The following is a 26,401-nucleotide window of genomic DNA, read 5'->3' as shown; positions in this document are numbered from 1 at the left end:
CACTCCACCTACGGGATGGGGTCCATTCCTGTTTAGGAAAGTCGGTGCTGCTTCAACCAAAACAGGCAACATCCTGTCAAGAAACCTGAATCATTCAACTGCCAAAGGGGATGAAGCTGAATTATATTGTGAGACTGATATTTTCTGTTCGCCTTGCCCCTGAAGCACACATCCTAGATGATTCAGTGCATCGTCCATTATCCCTTAGAACGTGGGACTGCGTAGAATTTTGGGTGCCTTTAGCCCTCTTCGCCTTCGCGGACTTCTAAATCTCCGATGCCTTTCTGGCAAGTTCACTTGCTATTGAACAATCCCATCTCTTCTATTACGAACAGCGAACTCGATGGAATCTGTAGTTTGTTCCAACCTTGGAACCCTAACAAATGTCGTTCAGACGATTGACTCTTTTTTGTTAGGCCAACACTCTGGAAAGGCTGCATTAAACCACTCGGGACAACAATAAAATGCGAAGTCATTATGTTGGAAGTCGCACCAAAGCCAGTAATTGTTGAGGAAAGAACAAAATATGACAGGATTAGTGATAGAGATGTACATGAAAACCTTCTATGTTGGCGTTTATGTGTCCGCCTCTTGTCTAACGCTTTGTAATAGAACCTCAGCTCCGCTTTTACTCCCAAACTGATCTTAGGATATTACAAGAAAACTAGGCATCATTGAACCCAGGCGACGATGGAGTAACCCATGCCGAAACCGAGATTCGGCCCCATTGTAAGCTCGAAGCACGCTAAATCTCGGTTTCGGTTCGCCTGCCCGATCTAACCACCACAGCCCACACCGAGAGCCAATCAAATTGTCTGAATGGCAAACACGGCTGTAGTTGATTCATGGGACTGAGGCTTTGCAATTAAAAAGATCTTCAAATTATCAACTAGAAATTTCAAGGAGTCGGAAGACAAAGATAAAAGGCTTTATTTCCCAGATCTCTCATCAACTCAATTTATTATTCTACACATAACCTCCATCATCCGAAGAACTTATTCACCTGAATAAGCGGCATCATGACCAATATACACTCGACAGAAGGTCTTGAGCTAGCGGAAATAGCCTTCTATGCCATGGCAGTCCTTCCAGCTTTCGTCTGCTTCGTAGCGCATGGCAAACATGGAGTAATGGGATGGCTCTACGTAATTGCCATGTGCGGTCTACGTCTCGCAGGGAATGGCATGGCCTATCATTCCTTATCCACGACTGGTCATGCCAATGAAGCTGCTCAAATCATTAGCGGGATCGGATTGTCGCCTCTCTTACTTGCGGCCTTGGGAATACTTCATGAAGCGTGAGTGACTGCGCCATGAGTTATTAAATCTTGCGTCAACTAACCTGTTTCCAGCAATCATTCTATTCAGGTGACACTTCCGAATATTCTTCAAGGGCCAATCCTTCTCGTCCCCCATCTCGCTATTCTTACTGGTATTGCTCTCGCCGCTGCCAGTGGGGGAAAGTCTAACTTACTAGAAGCTGGCTTGATTGTCCTTACTATAGGCTGGCTTATTATTGCGGCATTTGTTGTGATGTCTCTGCGGGCAAGATCCAGGAATTTGCGAGTGAATGATGAGAAAAAGGTAAGGTCATCTCTTGGGTTTCTTTGTTGCTTTTGCTCACACTTCGAAGCTCCTTTGGGCAGTCATAATCGCTATGCCGCTTGTCGGCGTTCGCGTAATCTATTCCGTTGTCATTGTTTTTGTGGACGGGCGGGCTGATGGAGGTAGCCTGCCGATTCAGGTAATCTTCGGAACGATTCCAGAGTTCCTGGTCATGATCACATATATTTCCGCCGGCATCATGACGCGTAACTTGGCGTCCGATCGTACAAAGATGAACTTGGAATCATCCGGTCGGGGCCAGAATACTCTCGTGTAGATATATGAAAATAGATAGTTCATAGAGCACATTTTGTACAAACTCTATATTTGTTATCTGCTTATCGCCGTCTCGGTTGGAAGCGGGTAGTGACGTTCTCCCCGACGCCAACCGAGCCCTCCGCATTTTACTTCAGTCAATAATGAACCCCTCGATTCCTGATTTTCTCTTCTCACGATCAAAATGTCTTACAGAACGATAACTCGCCATTCATGGCGAGCCACATGCTCCGTGCGTGGGTTCCAGCCATGCTCAATGGCCGCTTCACGGCGATGGGGGAGCTCAATCTCACAGCGGCCTGGTTCTGATCGGTAAGTGTGGGGAAACCATTTCTCAAAGAGATAGATGCTGATTCCTGATGTTCTGTAGCGTACATTTCCCGGGGGCTGTGAACAGTAAATTTACTACCGACATGTCTTTTCTCAAATCTTCAGATCTTCCGGCTATCCCTACCTACAGAGTGATTGACTCCGACGGTGAATTGGTGGATAAGACACGCGGACCTCCAGATGTCTCAGATGAGGAGATTCTGACGTGGTACAAGAACATGACAACTGGTACGTCATACTTAGAGTTCTTGTGTGGTGTAATTAGCTAATAGATACCAGTGAGCGTGATGGACGTGGTGATGTTCGAGGCACAGCGGCAAGGACGGTTGAGTTTCTACATGGTAAGAAGACATAACATGATCTACTCAAGCCGCGGTAGTTCTATAAATAAATGCTAATATTGAATAGGTTTCTGCCGGAGAAGAAGGAATTGCCGTCGGCTCCGCTGCCGCATTGACACCGGACGATGTAGTTTTCGCTCAGTATCGAGAAACCGGCGTCTTCCAGCAACGCGGCTTTACGCTCAAGGATTTCATGAGCCAGTTATTTGCCAATTGCAATGACAAAGGCCAGGGAAGGAATATGCCCGTGCACTATGGTCAAAATTATCCTCGCATTGTTAGTCCACCTGAACCTCCTATGATACTGTAGTATCCCTGGCCTTCGAAGAATCAGCATGCTGACCTGATAATACAGCATACAATCTCATCACCCCTGGCAACTCAAATCCCACAAGCTGCTGGAGCTGCATACGCATTAAAGATTCAAGATCTACAAGATCCTAACCGGGAGCCACGCATTGTCACCTGCTATTTCGGCGAAGGTGCAGCCAGTGAAGGTGACTTCCATGCCGCACTCAACATCGCCGCAACCCGATCCTGTCCGATCGTGTTCTTATGTCGGAATAACGGTTTTGCTATTTCCACACCTACCCTCGAGCAGTACCGCGGTGACGGAATCGCTAGTCGAGGTATTGGATATGGCATTGACACGATCCGTGTGGATGGTAATGACGTCTTCGCCGTCTACGAAGCAACAAAAGAAGCAAGAAAACGAGCACTAAGTGACGGTGGTCGCCCGGTCCTTATCGAGGCAATGAGCTACCGGGTTTCTCACCATAGTACGAGTGATGATAGCTTTGCTTACCGGGCTCGCGTCGAAGTGGAAGATTGGAAGCGTCGTGATAACCCTATTATTCGATTGCGAAAGTGGCTTGAGAACAAGGGACTTTGGAGTGAGGAGCAGGAGAAGGAGACTAGGGACTCAATTCGGAAAGCTGTGCTGAAGGAGTTTAGTGAGGGGGAGCGTGAGAAGAAGCCTCCTCTTCGTGAGGCTTTTACGGATGTTTATGAGGATATCACTGAGGAAGCTCGTGAGCAGATGAAAGAGCTTAAGCGCATTCTGGAAAAGTACCCGAATGAGTATGATCTGCGGCCTTACAAGGATGGTGTCAATGGACTGGATTAATTTCGAAAATGGGGGCTTTTGTTCATAGAGTTCCTGTGATATCCCATACAATGCATATACCTTGACTTGGTGAACGTGACGAGGACTTATAGGATAGCGGATCGCATATCCGCCCTTATCTTTACGGTAGTATTCAAAATACCATTATACTCTTCACGTAATCAAATCGATGTATGCGTTGTATTCGTTTATATTTCATTTTTGTTCATGATGTGCGTCAATATTTGACCCAGTCATCGCAGTATGTCCCACAGTTCTATATTTTGTTTAAACCAAGGTATCAAAATCGCTATACAGGCCAAATAATTTCCAAGTGAAGCGCTTAGTCGAAGACAACGGTCTTGTGTCCGTTGAGAAGGACACGGCGCTCAGCGAAGTACTTGACAGCAGCGGCGAGGACGTTGCTCTCGACATTGCTACCAGCGTGAGTCAACTCCTTGGGGCTCATACCGTGGCCGACACGAACGACGTTCTGCTCAATAATAGGACCCTCATCGAGGTCGCTGGTGACGAAGTGGGCGGTGGCACCAATAATCTTCACACCACGGTCGTAAGCCTGGTGGTAGGGCTTGGCACCCTTGAAAGAGGGCAAGAAGCTGTGGTGGATGTTGATGATACGTCCGGACATGGCCTCGCACAGCTTAGGCGAAAGAACCTGCATGTAGCGGGCCAACACAATCAAGTCAATGTTGTTCTGTGCCGCCAGCTCGAGGATCTGACCCTCCTGCTCGGCCTTGGTGGCGGCAGTGACGGGGAGGTGGTGGAAGGGGATGTTGTAGCTTGCGGCGAGGGGCGCAAAGTCGGGGTGGTTGGAGACGATGAGAGGAACCTCAACGCTGAGCTGGCCAGTGGACTGGCGGAAGAGGAGGTCGTTAAGACAGTGGCCAATCTTGGAGACCATGATCAAAACGCGGGGCTTCTGTGCGGTGGGGTGGATCTGGTAGTCCATTGAGAAAGACTCGGCGGTAGGCTTGAAAGCATCACGCAGCTGCTCGAGTTCGGGGATGTCGGTGGTACCCTCGGGGGCAAATTGCATGCGCATGAAGAAGCGCTTGGAGGTGGGGTCACCGAACTGCGATGAGTCGACGATGTTTAGGTTGTGCTGGACCAGGAATGCGGTCACGGCGTGGACGATACCCGGGCGGTCGGGGCCCGAGAGGGTCAGGATGAAGGAGGGTGCCATGTTGAATATTAGCGGGGACGGTGTTGAATCCGTAGAGTATAGATGAGTCAATTGACAAAGGAAAAGCCTTGAGATCACAATGCGATAAAATAATTGACACCCCACTGCCGATCCCGGCGATGACTCAGCGGGGGCTAACCGTGATCGGTTTAGCTTAACGCGGAGCTTATTACTATTTCGATTCAACTCCGGCTTGTTTCATCTTCTGTGTTCTTATTGCCTGCCTCAAAATGACGGGCTCGGAAGATTTCCGATTGTGTAGCTTGTCAAAGACGGGAGCACCGCGAAGCCCAATCAATCGGACACCGCAGATCCTTTACAGGGTCATCTAAACGTCTTCAGTGGTCGCGCAGCAATAATGCGCCAGATAGTTTTATAGTCTTGGAGGCATACACTTGGTTCTTGAACCGAGCAGTCAATTAACATTTCCACGCAAGCTTTGAGGGTAAATTTACTTCGCCACAGCGGATCGTGACTTGGACTATCACCTTCCCCCCAATCTAGGCTCCATCCCTTCCGCGCCCCAAAATCTGCATAATCACCCAAGACCAGCAGTCGCTAGACGGCCAACAATGGTATGCTCCAACACTCAAGCATATAAGTCTCCTTCTACATAGGCGTCATACCCAACAAGCTCGGTGCGTATCCAGCCGGCACCAGGTACGAGCGCCGTGCAAGGAGTACTGGGGCTTTCTCTCGTCATCGTCGCATCTGGGCTCGGCCTAGCTCCCTGCGTCGCAAGCTCAATGACTACAATTTTCGAGCGACATGTAAAGATGCAATTACTCTGCATTACTGGGAGACGCTCGGCCTATATTCGCAATTGAAAAGCTCATACTGAGTAGGCAACGTATATTAATTGACGTACAACAGGGAATATGCATTTGGCAGTCTTTTGATGGTCGCTTTTAATGGTCGCATCTGGACTAGAGTTGAAATGTCATTATTGAGTCATGGAATGACATCTTCAGGTAGCTAGAGACCGCTGATTTGGCAACGTAGCCTTGCGAAGAACTCCCATCGCAGTTGGACTAAGTCCCCAGTCGCCAACCCATTGGTTCATCCGTATCCCATTCTTGAAATGGTCTCCCAAGTGTTCTGCCCGAGCAGTCCACGTTGATAGTGACTGGTCGCAGAAACCACATCGGCTTTGAACATCGGCACCGGCCCCTCGCCATGCTTCTAGATCAGTGACAGGGTTCTTATTACATCCATGAAACTTTCGGAGATGCTGCCATAGGTAGTCTTTGCGCGTGAAGGACCGGTCCGCCACGGGCTTTGTAGCACAGACGTGGAATTCATGATCTTCTAAATGAGAAGGACCAGGACATACTACGTCACAGAAGTTGCATTCAGCGCCTTGGGTGTGCCAAATTTGTTGTATTTCCTCCAAATTAGGTGTGCAGATCCAGATCTCAAGCGAAAGATGGACGCTTTTCTCATGTCGAGCCCAGTCATGTCTCTTCTTAAATGATCGGGTACAAAAGGTGCACTGGTATTGATGCTCTTCTGAATGATCCCGCCGGCGAGTGCGAGATGGCTTTGGTAGCATTGGGAATGACAGACTTCCCTCTCCAGACTGATGACTCCATGCTGACGAGACACTATCTGAAGTCTCTGATACTCGGCTCCCAAAGCTGGATGCGGAAGAGGGAAGGTGGGATGACGACTCGTCAAAGTTGAACAGATCCATGGCAGATCCATCAAACTGAAAGGGGTCCATCGATATGTCGAAAGACGTAGATGCAATCGCATCCTGAATCACGGATTCTGGAACCGCTTCGTCTTCTGGCGGCGATGCTTCCCACCGCTCCATGGGGGTGAGCGAACTCAGCGTACTCTTAATCAGCGGGGAGCCAGCACGAGTACGAGTGTTGGCTGCTAGATTTGATGACTGGATTTTTTGCTTCTGCCGACGGCGGGCATTCGCAAACCAGGTAGTGATTCGTTTCTCTGAGAATCCAGTTTCACGTGAAAATTGAATCTTCTGGTCTTCGGTAGGATATGGATGTTCTTGGTTCTGATAGAACCACTCTCGTAAGACTCTGGCTCCCTTTCGCACGAATTGTTTAGATTCTTTACGCTCTTCTATGTTCTCCACGCTAGGTAGAACCGGCTCCTGTATCAATTTAGTGAGAAGGCTTTCTTGGTGAAAATTGTAAACACTTACGCCATCCTCGGTGTGCTCTGGAAGTCCGTGTAAGTGGCCTAATACCGGAGCGAATGTCTCAAATCCTGAAGGCAGTCGTTTTTCTCCCTTTGCTAGACTGCATTCTCGAAAAAGGGCCACACAGCTGGAGCAGGCTGCGACAGGGTTTGGATTTGCAGATGTAGTGCGGAGAATCAAGCACTGGAGTCGATGTCTGCGGCAATAGCTGCATGAAATTGGCGGGCGATATGCGCCATCAAGCCACTGTGGAACATTTGCGAGATTTTGAGGCCGCGGCTGATACAGGTCCGCGGGACTCTCGGCTGTGACTGTTTGGAATGGCTCATTTTGTATATCCGACGCTTGCAGATCCGAGGCCTGGAGAGCTGCATGGTCGGGTGTCTCGTGGGGTTGTGCGTCATGGTCTGTCCATGGCCATTCCCAGGTGGGCTCCGATGAGCAAAAATAGAAGTCATTTAAAGCATTCCAGTCATCTGTTATATCATTGAGATTCCAGCTGTTTTCTGGGGTATTTGTATCGGGCATCCCCTGCAGCCCAGAGTCAGAAAGCGGCTGTGGCGATTGATGGGATGGAGAGTCACTAGGCTGTTGGTAATTCATTGGTCCAAGGATCCCCAGATATACATGAATCAATTCCCATACAGCTCAGCAAAGAGTCTATGATTATTGAGGTAGTGAAGCTCGAAAGCACATATTCGACGTCAAAATCGGGTGGAGTCACGAACTCCATTACTAATCGAGGGTCGTTTCCCGCCACAGGATTTGAGCCTCACTTTTGACACTGATCAACATACGTTATTTCTCAATGGATCTAATTAGGTCTTTAGGTACATCTGAAGGATGGGACCTTTTTCTGTTAGTTGTATGTCAGTTAATTTGATCAATGTAAAGGCCTCTCTTTATTTTTCCCCATTTCCACTCGTGACATGTCATAAACATTCCAGTGATATACAAATTCGAAACCCCTCCTTCCCTTTTCCTGCCTTAATTTCTCATCTCTCACTGTCTTTCTCTTGCTGCTTGTAAAGATCCTCTGCGGAAACTTCAATCACCCCAGTAGCCAGACTTTTGGCATCAACTCGCGAATCGCGATGGAGGATCCCAGGCATGTGTCGTACATCGGTCATGGTGAAGTCAGAGCAAGCCCCACACTTCCTACAGTCTTCAATCCTCAGACCCATCTACCCAACGGAGTTGCTCTTCATCCACAGACGTTATTTCCACTTGATGTAAGCCAGAACGCTGTACGACCCGTCCTTCGATTCATCAACCTCACCAACTCAACCGAATTTCTAATTTACACCGACGGATCTTGTTTGCAAAATGGCCAGCAAAATCCCAAAGCCGGGTGCGCCTTCGTGTACAAGAATACCGGGCAACAACCTAACGGCTATGTACGCTTTCGGCTTGAGGAGGAAGGCCCCACCGGTGTGAGATATCGCCCGACAAGCAATCGCGCAGAGCTTCGAGCCGTTATTGCAGCTCTACGATTTCGGGAATGGAGTAGGGAGGGATTTTCGAGCCTGGTCATCGCAACAGACTCTACCCACGTCGCCGAGGGAATGACATCCTGGGTTCGCGAATGGTTGGAAAGGGACTGGACAAAGAGTGACGGGAAACTAGTCACAAATCGGGACCTTTGGGAGTGCCTGCTTGACGAGGTAAATCACTGTCAACGAAATGGTCTGCATGTTAAATTCTGGCGGATCCCAAGGAAGTGGAATGAAGCGGCGGATCGTCATGCCAAACATGCTGCGACGCACCTGCGCGCACAAGAGAAGTTCACGCACTTGGTGGATGATGCTCGCTGAACTGAAGTGGCTTCTTACGTGGGATCGTGTTACAGTGGGTATGTTTTAGACCACATTAATTATCCATATACCCATTAGTTCGGGAAATTTGATCATGTATTTATTGATTCCTGGAGTTGCCTCTTAATGCCTGGATGCATTAGACCATCTACAAACCTACCATACATCCGTCCATTACTAAATTCGCGAAAGAGGTTCGAATTCATGTATTTCATTTCATATTCCAAATTATTCAAGTGCCGAAAATCATTAAGTACATAAGGAAAGATAGCAGAATCCCACGCGCCAAGCCAATGCATTCAACAAAAGATATTAGTGCAATATAGGTGTAATCCGATAGCGTAAGTGATATCCGATCTCTATTGAATGCGGATCTTCTTGGGCTTGGGTGCAGCCTCCTTAGGCACAAAAACAGACAAGATACCGTTCCTCAAGCTGGCACGCACTGCATCCTGATTGACACGAGTAGAGAAGGTGAAAGTACGCTGGAACTCGCCGATAGAGCGCTCTGAAGCCCAGTAGTGGGGCTGAGCCGGGGCTGTAGTGGACTTGCCAGTGGCAGACTTGGCAGAGTTGGTAGACTTGGCAGAGGTGGCGGACTTGGCCGAGGTTGCAGACCTGGCTGAGATCACAGAAGTTGATGAATCGGAGTCGTTGGAATCAGAGTCCTCATCTTCATCTTCGACAGTAGGCTGGAGCCGACGAGGCAAGGACTCTTGGGGCACCGCAGCGGGCTCGGTGGTCTGGTAGTCTCGCACAGTGTGGCCTTTGATGACCAGGGTTTTGGCGTCACTGAATTCAATGTCGATGTTTTCTTGGCTCACACCAGGCAGCTCGCCGTCCAGGTAGTAGCCATCGGCCAGTTCGCGGACATCAAAAGCTGGGGTGAAGGTGCGGCGAGGAGTGGGGCGGGTTTGGCGGATCTCATGCTTATCGTAGTTATCAAGCAGCTGGAATAGCGGCGAGAGATCGGAGGCGCAGGTCAGGAAAGACATGGTGAAGTGATTTTTTGAGAACGGAAGATGGAGGTTGGAAGTTGTTCAAATGCTTTATTTGATTGAGAGGCTTTGATTTGATCTGATGGTTCTTTTTGCTCGTCGTTTTCGTAGTATATATAGTATTTTGGGGCGCTGTGAATGGTGATTGGTCAGAACCGACGGGAATGGGGTGGCGCGTTCGAGCATCTTCTCCAACTCTCCAGATCTCGGCTTGCCGCAACCATCATCAATCTTGAATCTTCTAGATAATTTCTAAGCAGATGTTCTTACTAACACACGTAGTATACTCCGAGCATGAACTATGCCCAAAAATCAATATTTTGCCCATAAGCTCGCCAGTTTCTTTCCTGAGTCACGGGAATATATTTCAAATCACCGGGCAGAGCCGCAACCTCTCATAGTAATCTCAAAGAATTTCTGTATAGTACAATTTAGAGGGCTCTGATATGGACCTATGTCCAGGTGACAGATGAGGAAATGAGCTTTGTCATGTAACCTTTTCAATTCCACAAACATCTATGTAATGTACAAAAAGTTTTCTGCGCCCAAGGCAGGATAGGGACTCGGGATATCGTACATGCGCAACACTCAATGTTAGCTGCGCGCACCTCAAGAGGATGATCTCGGGTGCAATCGGGAGGCCTTGGAGTCTCTTATATGCTGTCCAATGAATGAGTCTCTTGTCCATAGCTTGGTGTACAGAAGGGGAAGAGCCACGCGAAACCTACGGGATGTGTCATAGCAAAGTCTGACTCTGAGGCCCCTTCATCGGATGTTCCGTGTTCCTGGGGAAGCATACATCTCTAATTGGCGCTGTCCCTTGCGCAGGAGATATTCGATAGTGCCAAAGTCCTTCTTGCTCACCGAGAGGTGTTTTTGGAACTCCGCCCTAGGACCCTGTCAGCCGGAATGCACCGATACCATTAAGAGCGGGAAAGAAGCGGGAAAGGAAGAAGCTACCGGGCATAGTTTTTGAAATTATTTCTAGACTCCTGTGGTTGAAAATGTAGACAATAACAGTCAGTCGCGAACCGGCAAAAATGTGAAGTGTGGAGCACGCACGATCGGCTTCTTGCGGATTTCGCGGAAACATTGGCGATAGAGGGACAAGACCTCCCGCTGTAGGCCGGAGAGTTTAGCCATCGTGGAGAGATGAAGAATCGCGGATCATTGGATTGGATCGGAGCGAAGCTGGGGAAAGCAGCGCGAGCTCCGTTTCCCGCCGGCAGTTTTCCCGGCCGAAAGGACCTCTTAATCCTTATCTCCACGATTCCCCAACTTCATCACTTTACGCTATATCTAGAAAAGAGACACGATGGCTACATTCACAGTGAGTGACAATCTCCGGTTTATTACAATTGCTTCTTCTTCAATAGAATTAACCCTTCCCTTAGCATTTAGTTCGTTTCTTGGCCAAGGATGGTCAGGTTTACTATGGTGACGCACTGCTCCCGGCGGGCGTGACAGATATCTCCAAGGCTACCCAGGCCAAAGTGATCAAGGGCGATATCTTTGGTCAGCACCGAGTGACCGAACAGGTGGCTGATGTGCGCATGCTGCTGGCTCCCCTGGCCCGCGAGGATATTCGCACTGTTCGCTGCTTGGGACTCAATTATGAACAGCATGCCAAGGAATCCAACTTGCCGATCCCCCAGTACCCCGTCTTGTTCTTCAAGCCGGTGACTGCCATCGCAGGCCCCACAGATGACATCCCAGTTGGCCAGATGGCACAGGAGGGCGAAGGCCTAGATTATGAGTGTGAGTTGGTCATTGTGATTGGTAAAGAGGCTCGCGATGTGCCTGAGAGCAAGGCGCTGGAGTACGTCTTGGGTTATGCCGTCGGTAACGATGTTTCCCACCGTGACTGGCAGATCAAGCGCGGCGGTGGCCAGTGGAACCTGGGTAAAGGCTTTGATGGCTGGGCACCATTTGGTCCCGGTATCGTCTCATCCAAGGTCATCTCCGACCCTAATGCCTTGCACATTTCGACCAAGTTGAACGGTAGGACTGTTCAGTCTTCCTCTACCAAGGACATGATTTTCAGCGTGGCCAAGACCATTGCCTTTTTGTCGCGCAGCACTACCCTACTACCTGGAGATTTGATTTTCACTGGAACGTGAGTACACCCCCTTGACCAGTATTAAAAGTCATGTGACCCCTACATTCTTTGGATCGGAGTTGACATGATGTTTAGACCGCAAGGCGTGGGCATGGGCCGCAAGCCCGCTTTGTGGATGAAGAATGGCGACCAGGTTGAGGTTTCCCTAGAGGGCGTTGGATCTTGTGTCAACCGAGTTGTCTACGACAAGCTTGCATCCAAACTATAAATAGTCATCGCTGTATATTTTATTGCTTATGAATCCACGCTTGTCCATATCGCATCATGGAACCATCCAAATTGCCATTAACCCCATGGCATCACAGCTCTGCAATGCATGTGCTAGGATGACTAACCCAGCTTTGGCAGTCCATAAAGGGGGAATAGTTTCCACTCTGCATCTGAGCAATTCTAAAAGGAGTAAAGATGCCCCGTAGTGTCCACACTCGACCATCGATAAGAATGGAATAAGCAATTAGTGTCGTCACCCTGATCTCGATAACTGATTGCTTTCTACGGGGTACACAGTCACAATTCTCTGGGTCCGGAAGGTTGTCGTCATCTATGGGCGGTGCGCAATCCCACAGATCCACCGGTACCCGCGTTTCACCCTTTCATTCGTCCACGGGCCCCGCGATGCACCATGGGAATTGCCAAATATGATGGATTGTCGGCTCCATTCTAGGCCCTGCGCTCCTAGCCACTCCTTTCCTGCATCGACTCTCCTCATACCTTCCCTTATTCCTGCGATACCGCGCCAAATGGTTGGATTGCAATGATCTCGCTTATTGTGTATGTATCGAAAAGTCGCATGTCTCCGCCTTGGAGCGACGGCTCCTGAATCTTTGCGACCCTTGGTGGTACAGAAGTTAACTTCCATCTGGTGCGACAGATCAATTCTCCGCGTATAATCCTCCGGACTTATTCCATGATTCTCTCACGGCGCGCAGTACTCTCCCTCGGCCTCTCCTTTTTCGTCGTCCTCTTCTTCGCAGCCCGGCATCTTACACAACCATGGGATAAACTTCCCCAGGCTGTGGGTCTAGGTGATTTTGTCTACCCTGTTGGCAGAAATGGAACCAAGAACCTCAATGGCACTGTAGGGCATCAAACCCTGTATGCCCCCCAGCCAAACTTTGTCCCCGGTATTCCCAAACCCCCTGGGGTGGAATATTCAAAAAGGCTCGTGGTCCCGCGCACGAAGACGGAGGACGTGAGTTGGATTGATACGGAGCTGCCCGATTGGGACACTGCAATCTATGTTGCCAATGACCCTCATGCACCGCTTCACCCGCCGTCGAACAAAGGTCACGAAGTCATGGTCTATCTGACCTACGTGATCGACTATTACGACGACCTATCCGACATCTCCGTTTTCATACACTCCCACCAAAACGCGTGGCATAACGATGAAATTTTCGGCGGCGATACGGCAGAGATGCTCCGGCGTTTGAACTTGGCTCGAGTCGTTCGGGAGGGATACATGAATCTACGCTGTGGTATGGCCCCCGGGCTGCCCAGCCTGGATGCACCCCGGGGCTACCGTGGAAGATGAATCAAAACAAGAAGAGTTGATGCTGGCTCGCGCATGGGGAGAGCTCTTCCCCGATGATGAGGTTCCGTCCGTGCTCGCACAGCCGTGCTGTGCGCAGTTTGCTCTGTCGCGCGAGCGGATCCGGACGATCCCTCGCGCCCGCTTCGTCTACTACCGCGATTGGCTTCTGCAGACTGATCTCAGTGACTACATTGCTGGTCGCATCTGGGAATATCTTTGGCAATACGTTTTCACCGGCGAACCGGTTGTCTGTGTAGATGAGAATATTTGTCTCTGTGATGGTTATGGCATTTGTTTCGGTGGACCAGACGAGTTCCAGGCCTACCGGGATGCAGCCGACCAGCTGAAATATCTCCAACAAGACCTATCGGAATGGTCATTCTTAGCGGATGATTTAGCGTTCGCTGAGAAGCTTGGGGAGTTGGATGAGACGATGGAATTGGATATCCCGCCTCTTGGTCGCGAGGGCACAATGAAAGAGGAAGCCGATACCATTGAGCACGAAGTTGCTGAGCTTATCCACAATGCCTTGCAACGTGGTGAGGACCCCAGACTCCGTGCGTTAGAGGCTGGCCGTCCCTGGAATGAAGGCGATGGCTTCTAGACGTGGTCTTGTGTGACTATCTTGCTGAAACATCTGTGTCATTGTATTGGTATTGATCTATGGGGCGTTTAGATGATCTTTAGGGCCTGAACTTCTCTAGACTCTTTTTTCTTCTCTTTTTCTTGTCTTGGTTTAGTCTCCTGGAGAGGCTTTTTATTTCAAAATGTTTGACATATACTGCTCTTTGGCCTTTGCGTGTTTATATATACTGGGACTCATTTGCATGTTTTTATCCGATAAAGATCGCAACAGTAGACAAGACTCTAATCTATTGACCTATTTGACACATTATAACCATTGCAAGTACTATCTCAGAGTCATAGTTATTCACATGTTCTGGAGATGACTCATCTGGCTTTCTAAGCACGATGACATAACCCCAGGGCCATGGAATCAAAGATTAAGGAAAATCTTCCAAAACCTCATCGGGCTACGACTAAGCCCTATCAAGTCGTCTTTCTTTCTCAGACTTTCGTATAAATCCGTGCATTTCATTTCGTCTTCCTCAGTCACCCTCAACTTTTGATCGATCGTGACTGCAAAATCCACTAGCGACCGAACTTTTCTTATCGTACCCCGCCGATAAAAAGGCGTCCCACACATTTTTTTCTTATCCCACCAACACCTGATTATTTTCACATAACAAGAGAAACAACGTCATGTCGTCGAATCTCCCATACACCTGCAACACCTGCCTCGTTGCGTTCCACCGCAGCGATGCGCAGAGGGATCACATGCGCAAGGACTGGCAGTAAGCGCTCATTCTGAAAACTCAAGTTAAAAAATACTAACCACTCCGCAGCTTGTACAACATGAAGCGCAAGGTCGCCAGCCTCCCACCTGTGACCCAGGAAACATTTAACGAGAAGGTCCTTGCCGCCAAGGTCAACTCTACTGAGGCCGCCGCCAAGGCTGCTTTTGAGAAGAGCTGCCACGCCTGCCAAAAAGCCTTTTTCAGCGAAAACTCCTACCAGAACCACGTCAACAGCGCCAAGCACAAGCAGCGTGAGGCCCGCCTCAGCAAGGAGGGTGACAATGCTTCGGTTATGAGCTCGGCCTTCTCCCTTGGAGAGCCCGTTGGCAAGGCACACGATGATGTTTCCAACGTCGCTGATAACCTTAAGGCGGCAACCATTGCAGAGGACAATGAGGATAAGGAGGACGAGGAGATGGACGAAGAGAAGGATGAGTTCTCCGCATCTGAGTGTCTTTTCTGCCGTACAGAGTCTGCCGATGTTGAGGCCAATGTTGAGCACATGTTCAAGAACCACGGCATGTTTATTCCGGAGCGCAAATACCTGGTCAACCTCGAGGGTTTGATCAACTACCTCTACCGCAAGATCAACGATAACCACGAATGTCTCTACTGCCATGCTATCCGCAACAATGCCGAAGGCGCCCGCGCCCACATGCGTGACAAGGGTCACTGCATGATCGCATTCGAGGCCGAGGAGGAGCAGATTGAGATTGGCCAGTACTACGACTTCCGCAGTACCTACTCTGACGACGAGGAGGAGTGGGAGGATGAGGATGAGACCATGGCTGAGGCTGGTGGTGTGAAGGTCTCGTCATCGGATGCCGATGAGGCAGGCTGGGAAACCGATGCCTCCTCTGTGGACGATGACGAGATTGATTCCCGCCGCAAGGCGCCCGTCATCTACCAGGATGAGTACGAGCTTCACCTGCCCTCCGGCAAGAGTGTTGGTCACCGCTCGCTCGCCAAGTACTTCCGCCAGAACCTGCACAACTACCCCAGCCCTGACGAGCGGGCTACCCGCCAACTTGCTATTGAGAATGGCGAGATCGAAGAAGATGAGCAGAAGTCTCGTGGCCGCAACCAGAAGCGTGCTCTCATTACTCGCGCCAATGGTGGTGATGGTCTGATGACTGCCACCACTGAGCAGAAGAAGACCGCTATGGTCAAGGAGCGTCGTGAGCACACTCGCGCAGCCCGCGCTGAGAACAGATGGCGCGCTGGTAACGAGAAGCAAAACAACCACCAAAAGCACTTCCGTGATCCTCTTCTGCAGTGATTGCTTACGTTGGCTTCCTCTCTCGCCAACAGCTATTCTTCCCGCTGTTGGATCCATCGTTCGGTCAATACCGAAACATCCGGCCTCACGGCTTGATTGTTGTCGATATGACCTTCCGCTGCGATTAGAGTCCTTCTAGAGCTCTACTTGATACCAGCCTGGTCTCGTAACGAAAAAGTCGCGAGGTCTTCCATTCAAAACCTTATTATTGGAGGAGGGGCCCCATGGTCTCGAACGATGTCTTCGACTGAACGACCTTTGCCTTAGGCCAAAGCCTTGTCTTCCACTGGGAATCATCGCGCTAGTCAGGGCCATGAGGCCTCATCAGCTCTCCACGCATGCCTTGTTCCATGAATACCCGCCACGCCTTTATGATGTCGCATGTGTGTTCGTCTGCATACTTCGGTTTATTTTTATTTTTTGATATGGTTTTGGGGGCGTTTTTGGGATCTTAAATTCAAATGCATCGCAAATTCTGATCTTACATTATTCATTGTAATTTACGTAGTGTTAAAAACGTAGTGGTTGCAAGTGGAGCTCCGGTCGGCAGTTGCGCGGAGTGAAATGCCATTCGGACCTTTTGAAAAGGGCCGAGGCTTAGTCGCCGCCGAGCTTCTCCATACTTTTAACTACGCGGGGAAAGGCGCACTTCCTTTGTGATTCTTTCCTTCCTCCATATCACCATGGCATCTCCATTTCGCATTGTTGAGCATGTGGTGCCTACCCAGCACATCCGCGAGTACCCCGGTGCCATTGCGGACAACCAAGATCAACCCTTAGGCCTCGCCGTGAAACAATATATTCCGCTCGACAATCCCAATCCTCAACCAGGCGATGTGACAATCCTTGCTGCCCACGCCAATGGCTTTCCGAAGGTATGAAGGGGATGGCCCCAGAAACGCGACCGGCCTGATCGCGTGCAACCCGAGCACTTTCAGCTCGATTACTGGCCCTAGACTGACTAGTACATAGGAACTATACGAGCCTCTTTGGGAGGAGATCCATGCTCGGGCAAAGGAGACAGGATTCCGCATTCGCAGCATCTGGATGGCCGACGTGGCGCATCAAGGCGAGAGCGGCGTCATCAACGAAGACCGTCTAGGAAATGACCGTACGAGATAGCCTATCCAGAAAGCCGGCAACAGCCACTGACTATATCACAGCAAGCTGGCTGGATCACCCCCGCGACCTTCTCCATCTAGTCAACGTGAAAGCAGCTGAAATGCCCCGACCCATCATCGGAATCGGTCACAGCTTCGGCGGCGCACACCTGTCAGTACCATCAACCCAGGAGTCCATTTCCAACGACAGAGACTCGCTCAAACGCCATACTAACATTCCTCATATATAGCACACAACTAAGTTTAATGCACCCTCGCCTGCTACACACTCTAGTCCTCCTAGACCCAGTAGTCCAGCCGCAATCCACGCAAATCGACGGCTTCAGTCGCCAAGAGAACAAGCGCGTCATCGCAAAGACAACCCAACTATCAACCTACCGCAAAGACATCTGGCCCTCTCGAAAAGCAGCTGCAGAAGGTTTCCAGCGCAGCCCATTTTATCAAGCCTGGGACCCACGCGTCCTAGACCGCTGGGTTAAATACGGTCTACGCGACCTCCCAACCCCAATTCACCCCCTAGACAACAAAACCAATATTGACAAAGCTAACCCGCCCGTTACTTTGCGCACAACGCTTCACCAGGAAGTCTTCACTTTCTCTCGACCGAATTATAACCATATCCCCGGTAGTGACGCGCCCGTTAATCGCGTCACGCACCCGGATCTCGATGCTAATCATCCAGACTCGCATCCCTTCTATAGACCCGAGCCTGCGCGTATCTTCGCGCAACTTCCGTTCCTGAGACCTAGTGTGCTTTACATCTTTGCTGGGAAATCGGACATGTGTTTGCCGAAGATGCGGGCGGACAAGCTTGCTAACACGGGCACTGGGCTTGGGGGTAGTGGGGGTGTTGCGGCAGGACGGGTGCGAGAGGTTTTCTTCGAGGAGTTTGGGCATTTACTTGCTCAGGAGGCTGTTAATGAGTGTGCTGATGCAGCTGTTTGTTGGCTTGGACCTGAGTTGAGGCGGTGGAAGGATGAGGAGGAGAGCTTCCGGACGGCGTGGGAGAAGAAGAGTAAGCTTGAGAAGAAGACTATTGATGAGGCGTGGTTGAAACACGTTCCTGCGCCGCAGCGCAGACCTCAGAAGGAGTCTTCGAAGCTATAGGATGTTTTCACTGTGGCTTTATTACGGTTGCCCCTTGATATTTCCTGGCACCTTGAGAACTCTGTATATACCTAGAACCTGAATACTCCTGATCATTGGTAGATCTTTAAGTAGAACAATGCATTGCCACAATCTATCCAACTCGGAGATCAAGGTTATGAGTCCATTCTTGATGATACATTAAACAGTCCCACCGCCAACCAGAAACCCATCTTCCTTACGGCCAACGTCTTGGAGCCAACCGATTTGCTCAAAATTCTAATTTGGGCATACTAAAAATAATCTATTCAGGACCCATTCGGGATTGGCTCCGCGACAAGCTTTTCAGGTGAACCGTTGGATCCGAGAAAATGTGTCCACGTAACTCTACTCCATTATCGTGTTTGCTAGTTCATGACCGCATAACTTCCATTAATGGCTCACTTTATGCACTGAAAAGTCCGGCGATATTCGGAAAATGTGAGACAGCACGAGTAGCCCTGGAGGTCACTCGCGCCCCTTGGTGAGTCCGAGTTCGGGGATGGCGAAGTTCAAGCATCGCCCTGGGCTGGCGCAAGCCTTTTTTCTATATATTTCTGACCTTGGTTCCATGACTGCCTAATTTTGGTACGGTCAAATACGCTATATTTTCGAGTGCCTTTCCACTCTACATTCCACAGTGAATGACTTGTTGATATCCACGATTCATTGACTATAGTCCCACTCTACTTATACACTACGCCCAAAGCTCATATCAGAATTACCCTGATCTTCCGTTATTCTTGGGACCATGTCTTTGAGCGCCTCCGCTGTCATCCTCATCATCCTACTCGGCTGTCTCGCAGCCACCGCTTTGGGCGCTGGCCTCTTCATGCGCTACCATCCCGACGGTGAAACCAATTACAGTCCCAATCACGAGCAAAGCAAATATTTGCGGCAAGTCCGTGAGCAAAACTATAAGCATTTACGACAGGAATCTACGAGCGGTCGTATCGACCTCGAATCACAGGGTAAGCCCAACCAGAAATCCCTCGATATGCTCGCAGCTGACTGGATTAGTGGACATTGTCCCAATTGTGGATTTGAAAGACGAAGCTGAAAGACTTGATGCTTAAAGCTTCGGATCAAGTCTATTGCCTCTAAAATGCCGTCATATGCCGTCTATGACCTTAAGGGGAGTTATGATCTCGCGACACGAATGATGACTTACACTCATAACGAGGTGAATTCTACACTATGACAATACTGAATCAAAGAGATTTGCTGGAGTCACCGAGGCGATTAGGCATTAGGCTGTGGAGGGTTTTTTCAATCGCTTTTGAATCTCGAGACACGGCACCTATACATGTCTAGCTGGTCTGTTTACATTCCCGTTTCAAGGCTACTAGGCCTTCTTAGCGCAATTGTACGCTCCACTGTCTAAAAGGGGGAATGAAGGGAAAGAAGTAATTGAAAAATTTGGGATTTTCAATTGCTTGTGCAGTGTGAAAAAAGGAACCACTTTGGGCCAGGCGATGCGTTCCAGTGATAGCAGGAAAGTCATTGAGCAAGTTTCTACCACAAAAGGCCATTGTTACGCATAAAACTTTTTTGAATTTTTATGGAACTTCAAGAGAAACAATGCAAAGGCCTTGGTGATATTTGCCAAAATTTAGACCAATCGCCCCTGACCATCACTTTCAATCCTTCCCCAAAACTTCCATCTTCCCTCATCTCAGACATTATGATGTTCTCAAAGATTGTTCTATACTGGCTTGGGGCCTTGATCGTTGATAGTAATTTAGCGATAAGAAGCACAATAGTTGCTAAGGGAACTGTATTGCGTTTCTTACGAACGAGATCAAATTAGGATCGGGATACCGTTAGAAGTATCCCGATCCCAATATACCGGTATCCCGGCCTTTCCCCGGTACTTCGGAATTGTGTCTGATTGGATAGTAGATGTGGATACCGGCAGAAGTATCCCGGTATACCCCCGGGGCGTTGAAATGAGTCTTATGCGAACAAGCGATCAACCAAATCGCACTCTCATAATGTGAAAGATAGACAATATGCGCACATACGAGTGCTTGAGGTCGAAATACCTAATAGCATGGCTAAGAGGGGCTGGGCCTAACAGCATTGTTCCGCACGTAATTGATAGGCCTATGTTTCACTTGATAATTTTCTACCCACGATATTTTCCTCTTCTTTAGTGATCTTCACCGGGAATGGGCGGAGCAGAACTCGAGTGATTATTGGCTGGGAAATTGCACAGATCGGCCCGGTGGCTGGCAAAACTAGCCTTCACGGTTAGGCTGTAGCTTCCAAGGTTAACTCGCGATTCAGGTTATTCCAAGCAGGGGTATCTTAAGTCGACAAAGTTTAGGTGGAGCAGGTATACGTACTCAAAATGAGTGAAACCTATAATTATCGTCAGTCTTCTACGCTACTGCCAACTTTTAGAATGGGTCGCAAATATAAATTAGTGGATATGTGAAGTTTGGTGTATTCGATTCCCGCTAGTACCAGATAATGTGAACAGCGAGGAGATAAAAAGAAAAAAAAAGTTTATCCCCCATCAGGATCGACTTGGCATTCCTGGGTCGCTGAGGCCCTACTACAATTTTACTGTGGCTCGATAGCGATTTCCTCCCTCTTCATTCTATCTTCATATCGGATGCAACCTCCTGTCTAACTGACGATGCTAGACGCGCACCAACTCAACTACGAATCCTACACGCATATACCTTCGCCTCATTGGGCCCATTGTATTGTACTCGGAAATCGTCCATGCCACGAAGGGCTAACCTTAGGTGGGAACTCGCATGATAGTCTGAGAAAGGGGACGTCGACGTTTTATATCCCCAAAACACTATGGACGCGCACTTTCCTCATAGTAGTCGCCCTCGAAATAGTCGCTACGACTGTGATCGAAATGTACGCGCTCGAACTACCCCCTTGCCTGAATCGAAATTTCAAGAACCCAAATTGCAACGAAAATTAAAATGACGGTTGACCTAGATGGATCTTGATTGATATATCAAAATGGACCCCCGCCAACCACTCTCAAGGCGAAGGCTTGTTATGGCTCCGCTCCTTTCTCGCACTCGCTGTTTTTGCCCTCCTCTACGAGCTTGCCCTCTCGTATGAGGGTCTGAGCCGCCAAAATATTTTTCAGCTTTCCGGAGTATGTTTGTGTAATATGGGCCTGCTGTCATGGGGAATCTTACAAATCTGGGGGGTGAGGAACGTTTTGAGGAATGAAATCTTCACACAGTATCATCTTCGCCTGATGCTTGTGCCGATTTTAATGGAAGTTGCCGTTATTGCCATGGTTGGCATTACGTGGAAGCTGAGAGCGGAGTTCTCATGGTCGCTTTATAAGACTATCAGTGCCGATTCACAGGTGCAGCGGAAGCTCTATAATTATCAGGTGACTGGAGACAATTCGTGCTTCGACGCTCGCTTAGATTTGTTTACTGATAGTCCGTTGTAGGTTTACGTTGCCTTGCTAAAATTCGACTTCTTCTTCATCTTTCCAAGTCAAACACAAGTCCTGATCGCCTTGGGCGAGATTGATAATGTTTTTATCTTCAACGCCGTCATGGTTCCCGTTGCAATAGTGATACTGTGTCTGGCTGCGATATTCTGCCGAAAAGAGATGAGAATGTCAATGTCTCTTCCTATAGTATGACCTTTCCTTCACTCTATCTACCCCCTCGTGCTGACTACATAGGTTGGTATGGGCGCCATCATTGCTAGTCAGGTCAAAACGCTACTCTCACTATACAAACTAGATGGTAGCTTAATATCGCACCGGGTGTCATTGGGCCTTTTCTCATCAATATCTATTTTACTGATCACCTGCACGATCATTTATGCATTTCTATGTATCGTCGGCTTTGATAAAAGGCCCCGGCATCATTCTGATGAGGTTCGAGACAGAAGGCCGAGTGCAGACAGTATGTAGGAGGCTGATCTAGGTTTAGATTCACGCTTTGTATTGAATTGATTTACTTTCTGATAATCCTGTATATCAAGGTTTACCATTCAGATGGAATTCTCCACTTTGATCAAGCATGTTTCTGTCGCCGAAGTACTGATTTAAAGGTAAGGATGATTTGAAGGTCTTCCATGTAGCCTACCTCGTAGCCATAACCCAAAAAACTTAACTCTCGTGCTCTAGAAAACACCATCCTTTGCTTGCTCAATAATTCATGATCACATGCGTTTGGACTTAAGCAATCTCACATTGGTCCAAGTTGGCAGCACTAGCATGGGAGATAAACCGGCAGAAAGAATTAAATAGTTGGCCAAAGGTTTTATGAGAACCAGACTATCCTAGGGATCCTTTCAAACTTTATCTAACATGCACTCGAGTGGATTTTCGTAAAGGCAGACTAAAAGCAGGGAAAGATGTATGTGTGTCTATCCATGAACAAATGTCCATAAATGGTATTTGAATGAATGTCTCAACGAATGTCTGTAAATGAATGTCTGTAAATGAATGTCTGTAAATGAATGTCTATATATGAATGTCTTCGACATGAATATCTTTGTACACGGCCGTGCTTCCGAAGAAGCAGTGTTATGGCATCTTTTGTACAGGGACGGGGCGAGTGATATGTTCTCCGGCGCACGTGAGTTGAGGATGTCTGGGCACCTTCAGAAATCCTGGGACTTGTCCCTCTCTTCCTTAGTGACTTTCAAGATGCAGACCAATGCTCATCCTCAACAGCCGTGGTATCCACTCCAATTGTGATGGACCCAATCAAGCCCTTCGAGAGATCATTCTCATCGATAGCGACAACCGAGACAACTGGGTTGTATCCATTCTTAGTACCTTTGGAAAATTCCATGTCCACGTCATTGCGGGTGCGGTTAATCTGGGTGTGGGAGGCGTAAGGCTCCATTGCCATGATCTTCTCCTCTAGCGCTTCCTCGAAGTATAGTTGTCCGGTACTGACGGTATTCTCGAAGACCAGCGTTCCGTTTTCGCGAGTAGTCCAATCAGTGTGCACTTGGACGTGAATATGGATTGCTCTCTCAATGTAGAAACCTATCGATATTGACATGTTAGCTGGGAACAACTTCTCTTGGCAGAAATGGCGTGAAATTAGTCTAACGCACCTGGGAAAATAGTCTTCATTTGCATCATTCCGTGCTTATCGGTTGGCCACATGCCCCGAAGCCAAGTTGAGGAGTCGGTGTGAATGTCCGTGCTGCCGACAACAAAGTTTGAGATGTTTTTACCCTCCTCGGCAAGTAGCGTAGGGAACTTGACGTTGGGAGACAACTCGGTGAAGCTAGAGTAGCTTCCCGTCGCATTGCAGTGCCAGAAGTCAACCATCACGCCCTCCAAAGGAGCACAGGTGGCCATGTCCATAACTCCAATATCCAGCCACAGGGGCACTCCAACCTGATCTTCGGTCATATCCTGTCGGAGGGTCTGAGACCTTGGCCAATAGTATGGGCCTGCAGTGACCTCAGGGGTTAGAACACAGGTGTCATTCTGCAGAGCCTCATAATGGGGGGCCTGCGTTTGGATCTGGACAGTCGTGTTTCCAGGACCCGTGAGATCCCTCTTCCAACGCTTTGCGTTGAATTGAGCGACATGTTGCTCACAACGACCGGAGAGCTTTGCCTTGCGCGCCATTTCGGCATTGGAGCGCTCAACATGGGGACCAGGGTGGGCAGTAGCCACGAGAGCCAAGCTGGCTGATGCCAGTACAGAGAAGAAGCGCATAGTAGGAAAGTTTCCTGTACAGTTTGAAGATGAATGGATTGGGTGTGGTTCTATTCTGTGCCATGTACTTCACGGCCAGACTTTATAGCCTTCAATTACCTGCTTCAAATACAGCAACAAGATTGGAGAAATGAAAAGAGCCAATGGTTTTGGCTGATATGGAGTGATCTGGATCAACATACGTAAACCTCTTCATAAGCCTGGGAGTCTGCGGGTACGATGAACCTTGGAAGTGATAGACACGGGTAGGCTCCAAATATAGGGTTGAGAGATCCACTGCCAACATGCAGACTAGTGATTCTGCAGCATTGCTATCGCCTATCTCAGTGGCTGTTCAGCTCCGCATGGAGCCGTGGTGAACCACCTACAGGTTCCGTCAAGCCCCTACGAGCATATGTTCTGGTTGTTTCGATTCAACATGGCAATATCAAGACCTTTTGTTTTATCAGGTAGTACCCACGCCTCAAGGAATGAATCCCTTTGGCGAGTTTTGCCGCCTCGTGATAGCAATGGCACGATACGGAATTTTACTAAGTAGCAGCGATCACGCTTGCTTTGTAATCTCATATTACCTTGGTCTAAGTTTGTATGAATTCTCAATAATGATTGATTGTATTAATAGCTTAGGGAATTGATCCACAGTTTTTGCTGATCTCGCAGGAAGTGATACGTACCTGCTTTTCGCATATACCTAGCTCTTATCATCACCTTCTCCTGACTGGCTCAAGCATATTAGGATCTGCTTTCCTTCAAACGAACCGTCTGAGACATCCCCACCTATTATCTTTATTGTGGAGAATATCTAGGGAAGAAGGTGGATGTCGGGGAGCATGACCCGGACTTGCCCCGGGGCCTTGAAATTGATGTTGAGCTTAGTGAGGGGACTGAAAATTGTCGTTTTACGATCACTTTCCTGATATTAAGCAAGCCATCGGCTTATCTTTCATTGAATCTCAAGGTTTTTTGAATAGAGTGGTAATTTTAGTCCATCGAAGAGGTAAAATGTATTGGTATTCCGGACCAGGGCTATAACACCTCTCCGGCGGTATAAAACCACTCCGGGTAGGGATAAGAAGAGGTTTCTATAAATAAATTACCGGCTAGACGCTCTGTAGGCAGCGTTTCCAACTCACGCTGTAAAGAGAAATTTTCGTCTCCGGTATCCCCCCGCTTGGTATCCTGGGACTAATTGATGTGTGCTTGAGCTGGACCTGGTCTCGGCACAGCGGCTAAGCCCCTTCGAATATTTCGCTTTAGTGCAACCTAGTTAGTCTTGGCAATGATGATGGAACTATTCATAAACATCTATATGAAATTATTCGATTGTATCCTCTAAGCCAATGAATCATGGTGAATACTACCCTCAAGCTCCACTTGGGTACCCAAAATAATATGAATACGTAGATGTAGATTCTATTAATGGTCTGACCAGCCTTCGACTGAGCTGAGCCAATGGCACAGGCGATTTGATAAGGTGGTGCCAGTCCAATAGCAGGAATTCTTTCCATGGGCCAATGTTCTGTGGGTCAGCTAAGGTCTAGTCTTCGAGTGAGGGAAGTTCAGGCGGTTGGAACATGTATTTATATGCTCGATTCCCCGTATCAGGCTGAAAGCTTTCGTTACCTTGTCATCGCACCAACTACTTTCAATCTATACACTCTTTATACCTTGGTGATTCGCTCATTCAATCTGATACAATCTCTTCCACAATGTCTTCCGCCACCTCTTCCATCGTCTCTTCCACCACCACGACCTCAGCAACGGCCACTTCCAGCTGCTCAGCAAAGCTCTACGAAATTCCAGCGCATGCAGCTGCATGCGCTATGCCAATGGCATATACCAATTCGTCTGCCATCATGAAAAGTTGCTGCGGCTCAGCGACTGTCAAATCTTACGGCAGCTGCGATTACTACTGTCTTGCAGTCGATCAGACCGTTGGTGTGCTGGCTGAATGTCTCATGACGGCGTCTGATTCGAGCGAAGTCTGGTGCAATACCAATGCCAACGCTACTGCTTCCTTGACAAGTAGTTCAGCAACTGAAACTTCCACTGCTTCCCCCACCAAAAGCTCATCATCGACTAGCAGCTCAGGGTCCGTTAAACGCGCTAAGATTTCAATGGCTGCTATTGGCGCGATGGGACTACTACTTTTTGGATCTCTTATGTAAATAGCCCAAGCCCAAGCTCTTAAGGGCGCTAAGTTACTTATGCTCCGCTTAGTCAGTTTACCTAACCAATCAGAATGTTTAAAAATCATACACTCCCCATCCAGTTTCTAAGCCTGGATTAAGTGGTGAGATTCGAAACCTATATAATATTTGAAGTAATTGAGAAGCT

The 26,401-nt window shown here is 48.6% G+C and overlaps 14 protein-coding genes across 14 annotated transcripts; 9 read left to right on the top strand and 5 right to left on the bottom strand.

The window, feature by feature from the left end:
* Positions 1 to 1,019: 1,019 nt before the first annotated feature.
* On the top strand, positions 1,020 to 1,881 carry N7503_000132 (uncharacterized protein; the record flags this gene model as incomplete). The annotated part of the gene is made up of 3 exons (XM_057059693.1): positions 1,020 to 1,297; positions 1,352 to 1,583; positions 1,633 to 1,881. 3 exons carry the CDS (start codon positions 1,020 to 1,022, stop codon positions 1,879 to 1,881), a joined length of 759 nt encoding a protein of 252 aa, XP_056926616.1.
* Positions 1,882 to 2,064: 183 nt separating this feature from the next.
* On the top strand, positions 2,065 to 3,677 carry N7503_000131 (thiamine pyrophosphate-dependent dehydrogenase E1 component subunit alpha; the record flags this gene model as incomplete). The annotated part of the gene is made up of 5 exons (XM_057059692.1): positions 2,065 to 2,192; positions 2,251 to 2,438; positions 2,490 to 2,551; positions 2,619 to 2,828; positions 2,907 to 3,677. The coding sequence occupies 5 exons, from the start codon at positions 2,065 to 2,067 to the stop codon at positions 3,675 to 3,677; spliced, it is 1,359 nt and encodes a 452-aa protein (XP_056926615.1).
* Positions 3,678 to 3,999: 322 nt separating this feature from the next.
* Positions 4,000 to 4,860, bottom strand: N7503_000130 (formyltetrahydrofolate deformylase; the record flags this gene model as incomplete). Its single annotated transcript, XM_057059691.1, has 1 exon — positions 4,000 to 4,860. The coding sequence occupies one exon, from the start codon at positions 4,858 to 4,860 to the stop codon at positions 4,000 to 4,002; it is 861 nt and encodes a 286-aa protein (XP_056926614.1).
* A 967-nt stretch (positions 4,861 to 5,827) lies between these two features.
* N7503_000129 (homeobox domain-containing protein) lies at positions 5,828 to 7,630 on the bottom strand (the record flags this gene model as incomplete). The annotated part of the gene is made up of 2 exons (XM_057059690.1): positions 5,828 to 6,979; positions 7,031 to 7,630. 2 exons carry the CDS (start codon positions 7,628 to 7,630, stop codon positions 5,828 to 5,830), a joined length of 1,752 nt encoding a protein of 583 aa, XP_056926613.1.
* Positions 7,631 to 8,121: 491 nt separating this feature from the next.
* On the top strand, positions 8,122 to 8,841 carry N7503_000128 (ribonuclease H-like protein; the record flags this gene model as incomplete). Its single annotated transcript, XM_057059689.1, has 1 exon — positions 8,122 to 8,841. The coding sequence occupies one exon, from the start codon at positions 8,122 to 8,124 to the stop codon at positions 8,839 to 8,841; it is 720 nt and encodes a 239-aa protein (XP_056926612.1).
* Positions 8,842 to 9,200: 359 nt separating this feature from the next.
* N7503_000127 (Hsp20/alpha crystallin family protein) lies at positions 9,201 to 9,836 on the bottom strand (the record flags this gene model as incomplete). Its single annotated transcript, XM_057059688.1, has 1 exon — positions 9,201 to 9,836. The coding sequence occupies one exon, from the start codon at positions 9,834 to 9,836 to the stop codon at positions 9,201 to 9,203; it is 636 nt and encodes a 211-aa protein (XP_056926611.1).
* Positions 9,837 to 10,604: 768 nt separating this feature from the next.
* N7503_000126 (succinate dehydrogenase assembly factor 1) lies at positions 10,605 to 10,982 on the bottom strand (the record flags this gene model as incomplete). The annotated part of the gene is made up of 3 exons (XM_057059687.1): positions 10,605 to 10,728; positions 10,800 to 10,831; positions 10,902 to 10,982. 3 exons carry the CDS (start codon positions 10,980 to 10,982, stop codon positions 10,605 to 10,607), a joined length of 237 nt encoding a protein of 78 aa, XP_056926610.1.
* A 172-nt stretch (positions 10,983 to 11,154) lies between these two features.
* N7503_000125 (fumarylacetoacetate hydrolase family protein) lies at positions 11,155 to 12,166 on the top strand (the record flags this gene model as incomplete). Its single annotated transcript, XM_057059686.1, has 3 exons — positions 11,155 to 11,169; positions 11,234 to 11,955; positions 12,034 to 12,166. 3 exons carry the CDS (start codon positions 11,155 to 11,157, stop codon positions 12,164 to 12,166), a joined length of 870 nt encoding a protein of 289 aa, XP_056926609.1.
* A 699-nt stretch (positions 12,167 to 12,865) lies between these two features.
* N7503_000124 (DUF3431 domain-containing protein) lies at positions 12,866 to 14,096 on the top strand (the record flags this gene model as incomplete). The annotated part of the gene is made up of 2 exons (XM_057059685.1): positions 12,866 to 13,436; positions 13,459 to 14,096. The coding sequence occupies 2 exons, from the start codon at positions 12,866 to 12,868 to the stop codon at positions 14,094 to 14,096; spliced, it is 1,209 nt and encodes a 402-aa protein (XP_056926608.1).
* A 659-nt stretch (positions 14,097 to 14,755) lies between these two features.
* On the top strand, positions 14,756 to 16,129 carry N7503_000123 (putative C2H2 finger domain protein; the record flags this gene model as incomplete). The annotated part of the gene is made up of 2 exons (XM_057059684.1): positions 14,756 to 14,847; positions 14,899 to 16,129. 2 exons carry the CDS (start codon positions 14,756 to 14,758, stop codon positions 16,127 to 16,129), a joined length of 1,323 nt encoding a protein of 440 aa, XP_056926607.1.
* A 683-nt stretch (positions 16,130 to 16,812) lies between these two features.
* N7503_000122 (putative toxin biosynthesis protein) lies at positions 16,813 to 18,357 on the top strand (the record flags this gene model as incomplete). The annotated part of the gene is made up of 4 exons (XM_057059683.1): positions 16,813 to 17,004; positions 17,102 to 17,240; positions 17,293 to 17,401; positions 17,481 to 18,357. The coding sequence occupies 4 exons, from the start codon at positions 16,813 to 16,815 to the stop codon at positions 18,355 to 18,357; spliced, it is 1,317 nt and encodes a 438-aa protein (XP_056926606.1).
* A 769-nt stretch (positions 18,358 to 19,126) lies between these two features.
* N7503_000121 (uncharacterized protein) lies at positions 19,127 to 19,451 on the top strand (the record flags this gene model as incomplete). The annotated part of the gene is made up of 2 exons (XM_057059682.1): positions 19,127 to 19,346; positions 19,396 to 19,451. The coding sequence occupies 2 exons, from the start codon at positions 19,127 to 19,129 to the stop codon at positions 19,449 to 19,451; spliced, it is 276 nt and encodes a 91-aa protein (XP_056926605.1).
* Positions 19,452 to 23,024: 3,573 nt separating this feature from the next.
* Positions 23,025 to 24,064, bottom strand: N7503_000120 (intradiol ring-cleavage dioxygenase; the record flags this gene model as incomplete). Its single annotated transcript, XM_057059681.1, has 2 exons — positions 23,025 to 23,377; positions 23,449 to 24,064. The coding sequence occupies 2 exons, from the start codon at positions 24,062 to 24,064 to the stop codon at positions 23,025 to 23,027; spliced, it is 969 nt and encodes a 322-aa protein (XP_056926604.1).
* Positions 24,065 to 25,773: 1,709 nt separating this feature from the next.
* Positions 25,774 to 26,232, top strand: N7503_000119 (uncharacterized protein; the record flags this gene model as incomplete). The annotated part of the gene is made up of 1 exon (XM_057059680.1): positions 25,774 to 26,232. One exon carries the CDS (start codon positions 25,774 to 25,776, stop codon positions 26,230 to 26,232), a length of 459 nt encoding a protein of 152 aa, XP_056926603.1.
* Positions 26,233 to 26,401: the final 169 nt, after the last annotated feature.

The sequence above is a fragment of the Penicillium pulvis genome (genome assembly GCF_028828015.1).
Source record: "Penicillium pulvis strain IBT 33274 chromosome Unknown contig_10_segment0_segment0, whole genome shotgun sequence".
In the NCBI taxonomy this organism is placed as follows: domain Eukaryota; kingdom Fungi; phylum Ascomycota; class Eurotiomycetes; order Eurotiales; family Aspergillaceae; genus Penicillium; species Penicillium pulvis.
This window is presented reverse-complemented; position numbering and strand designations above follow the sequence as displayed.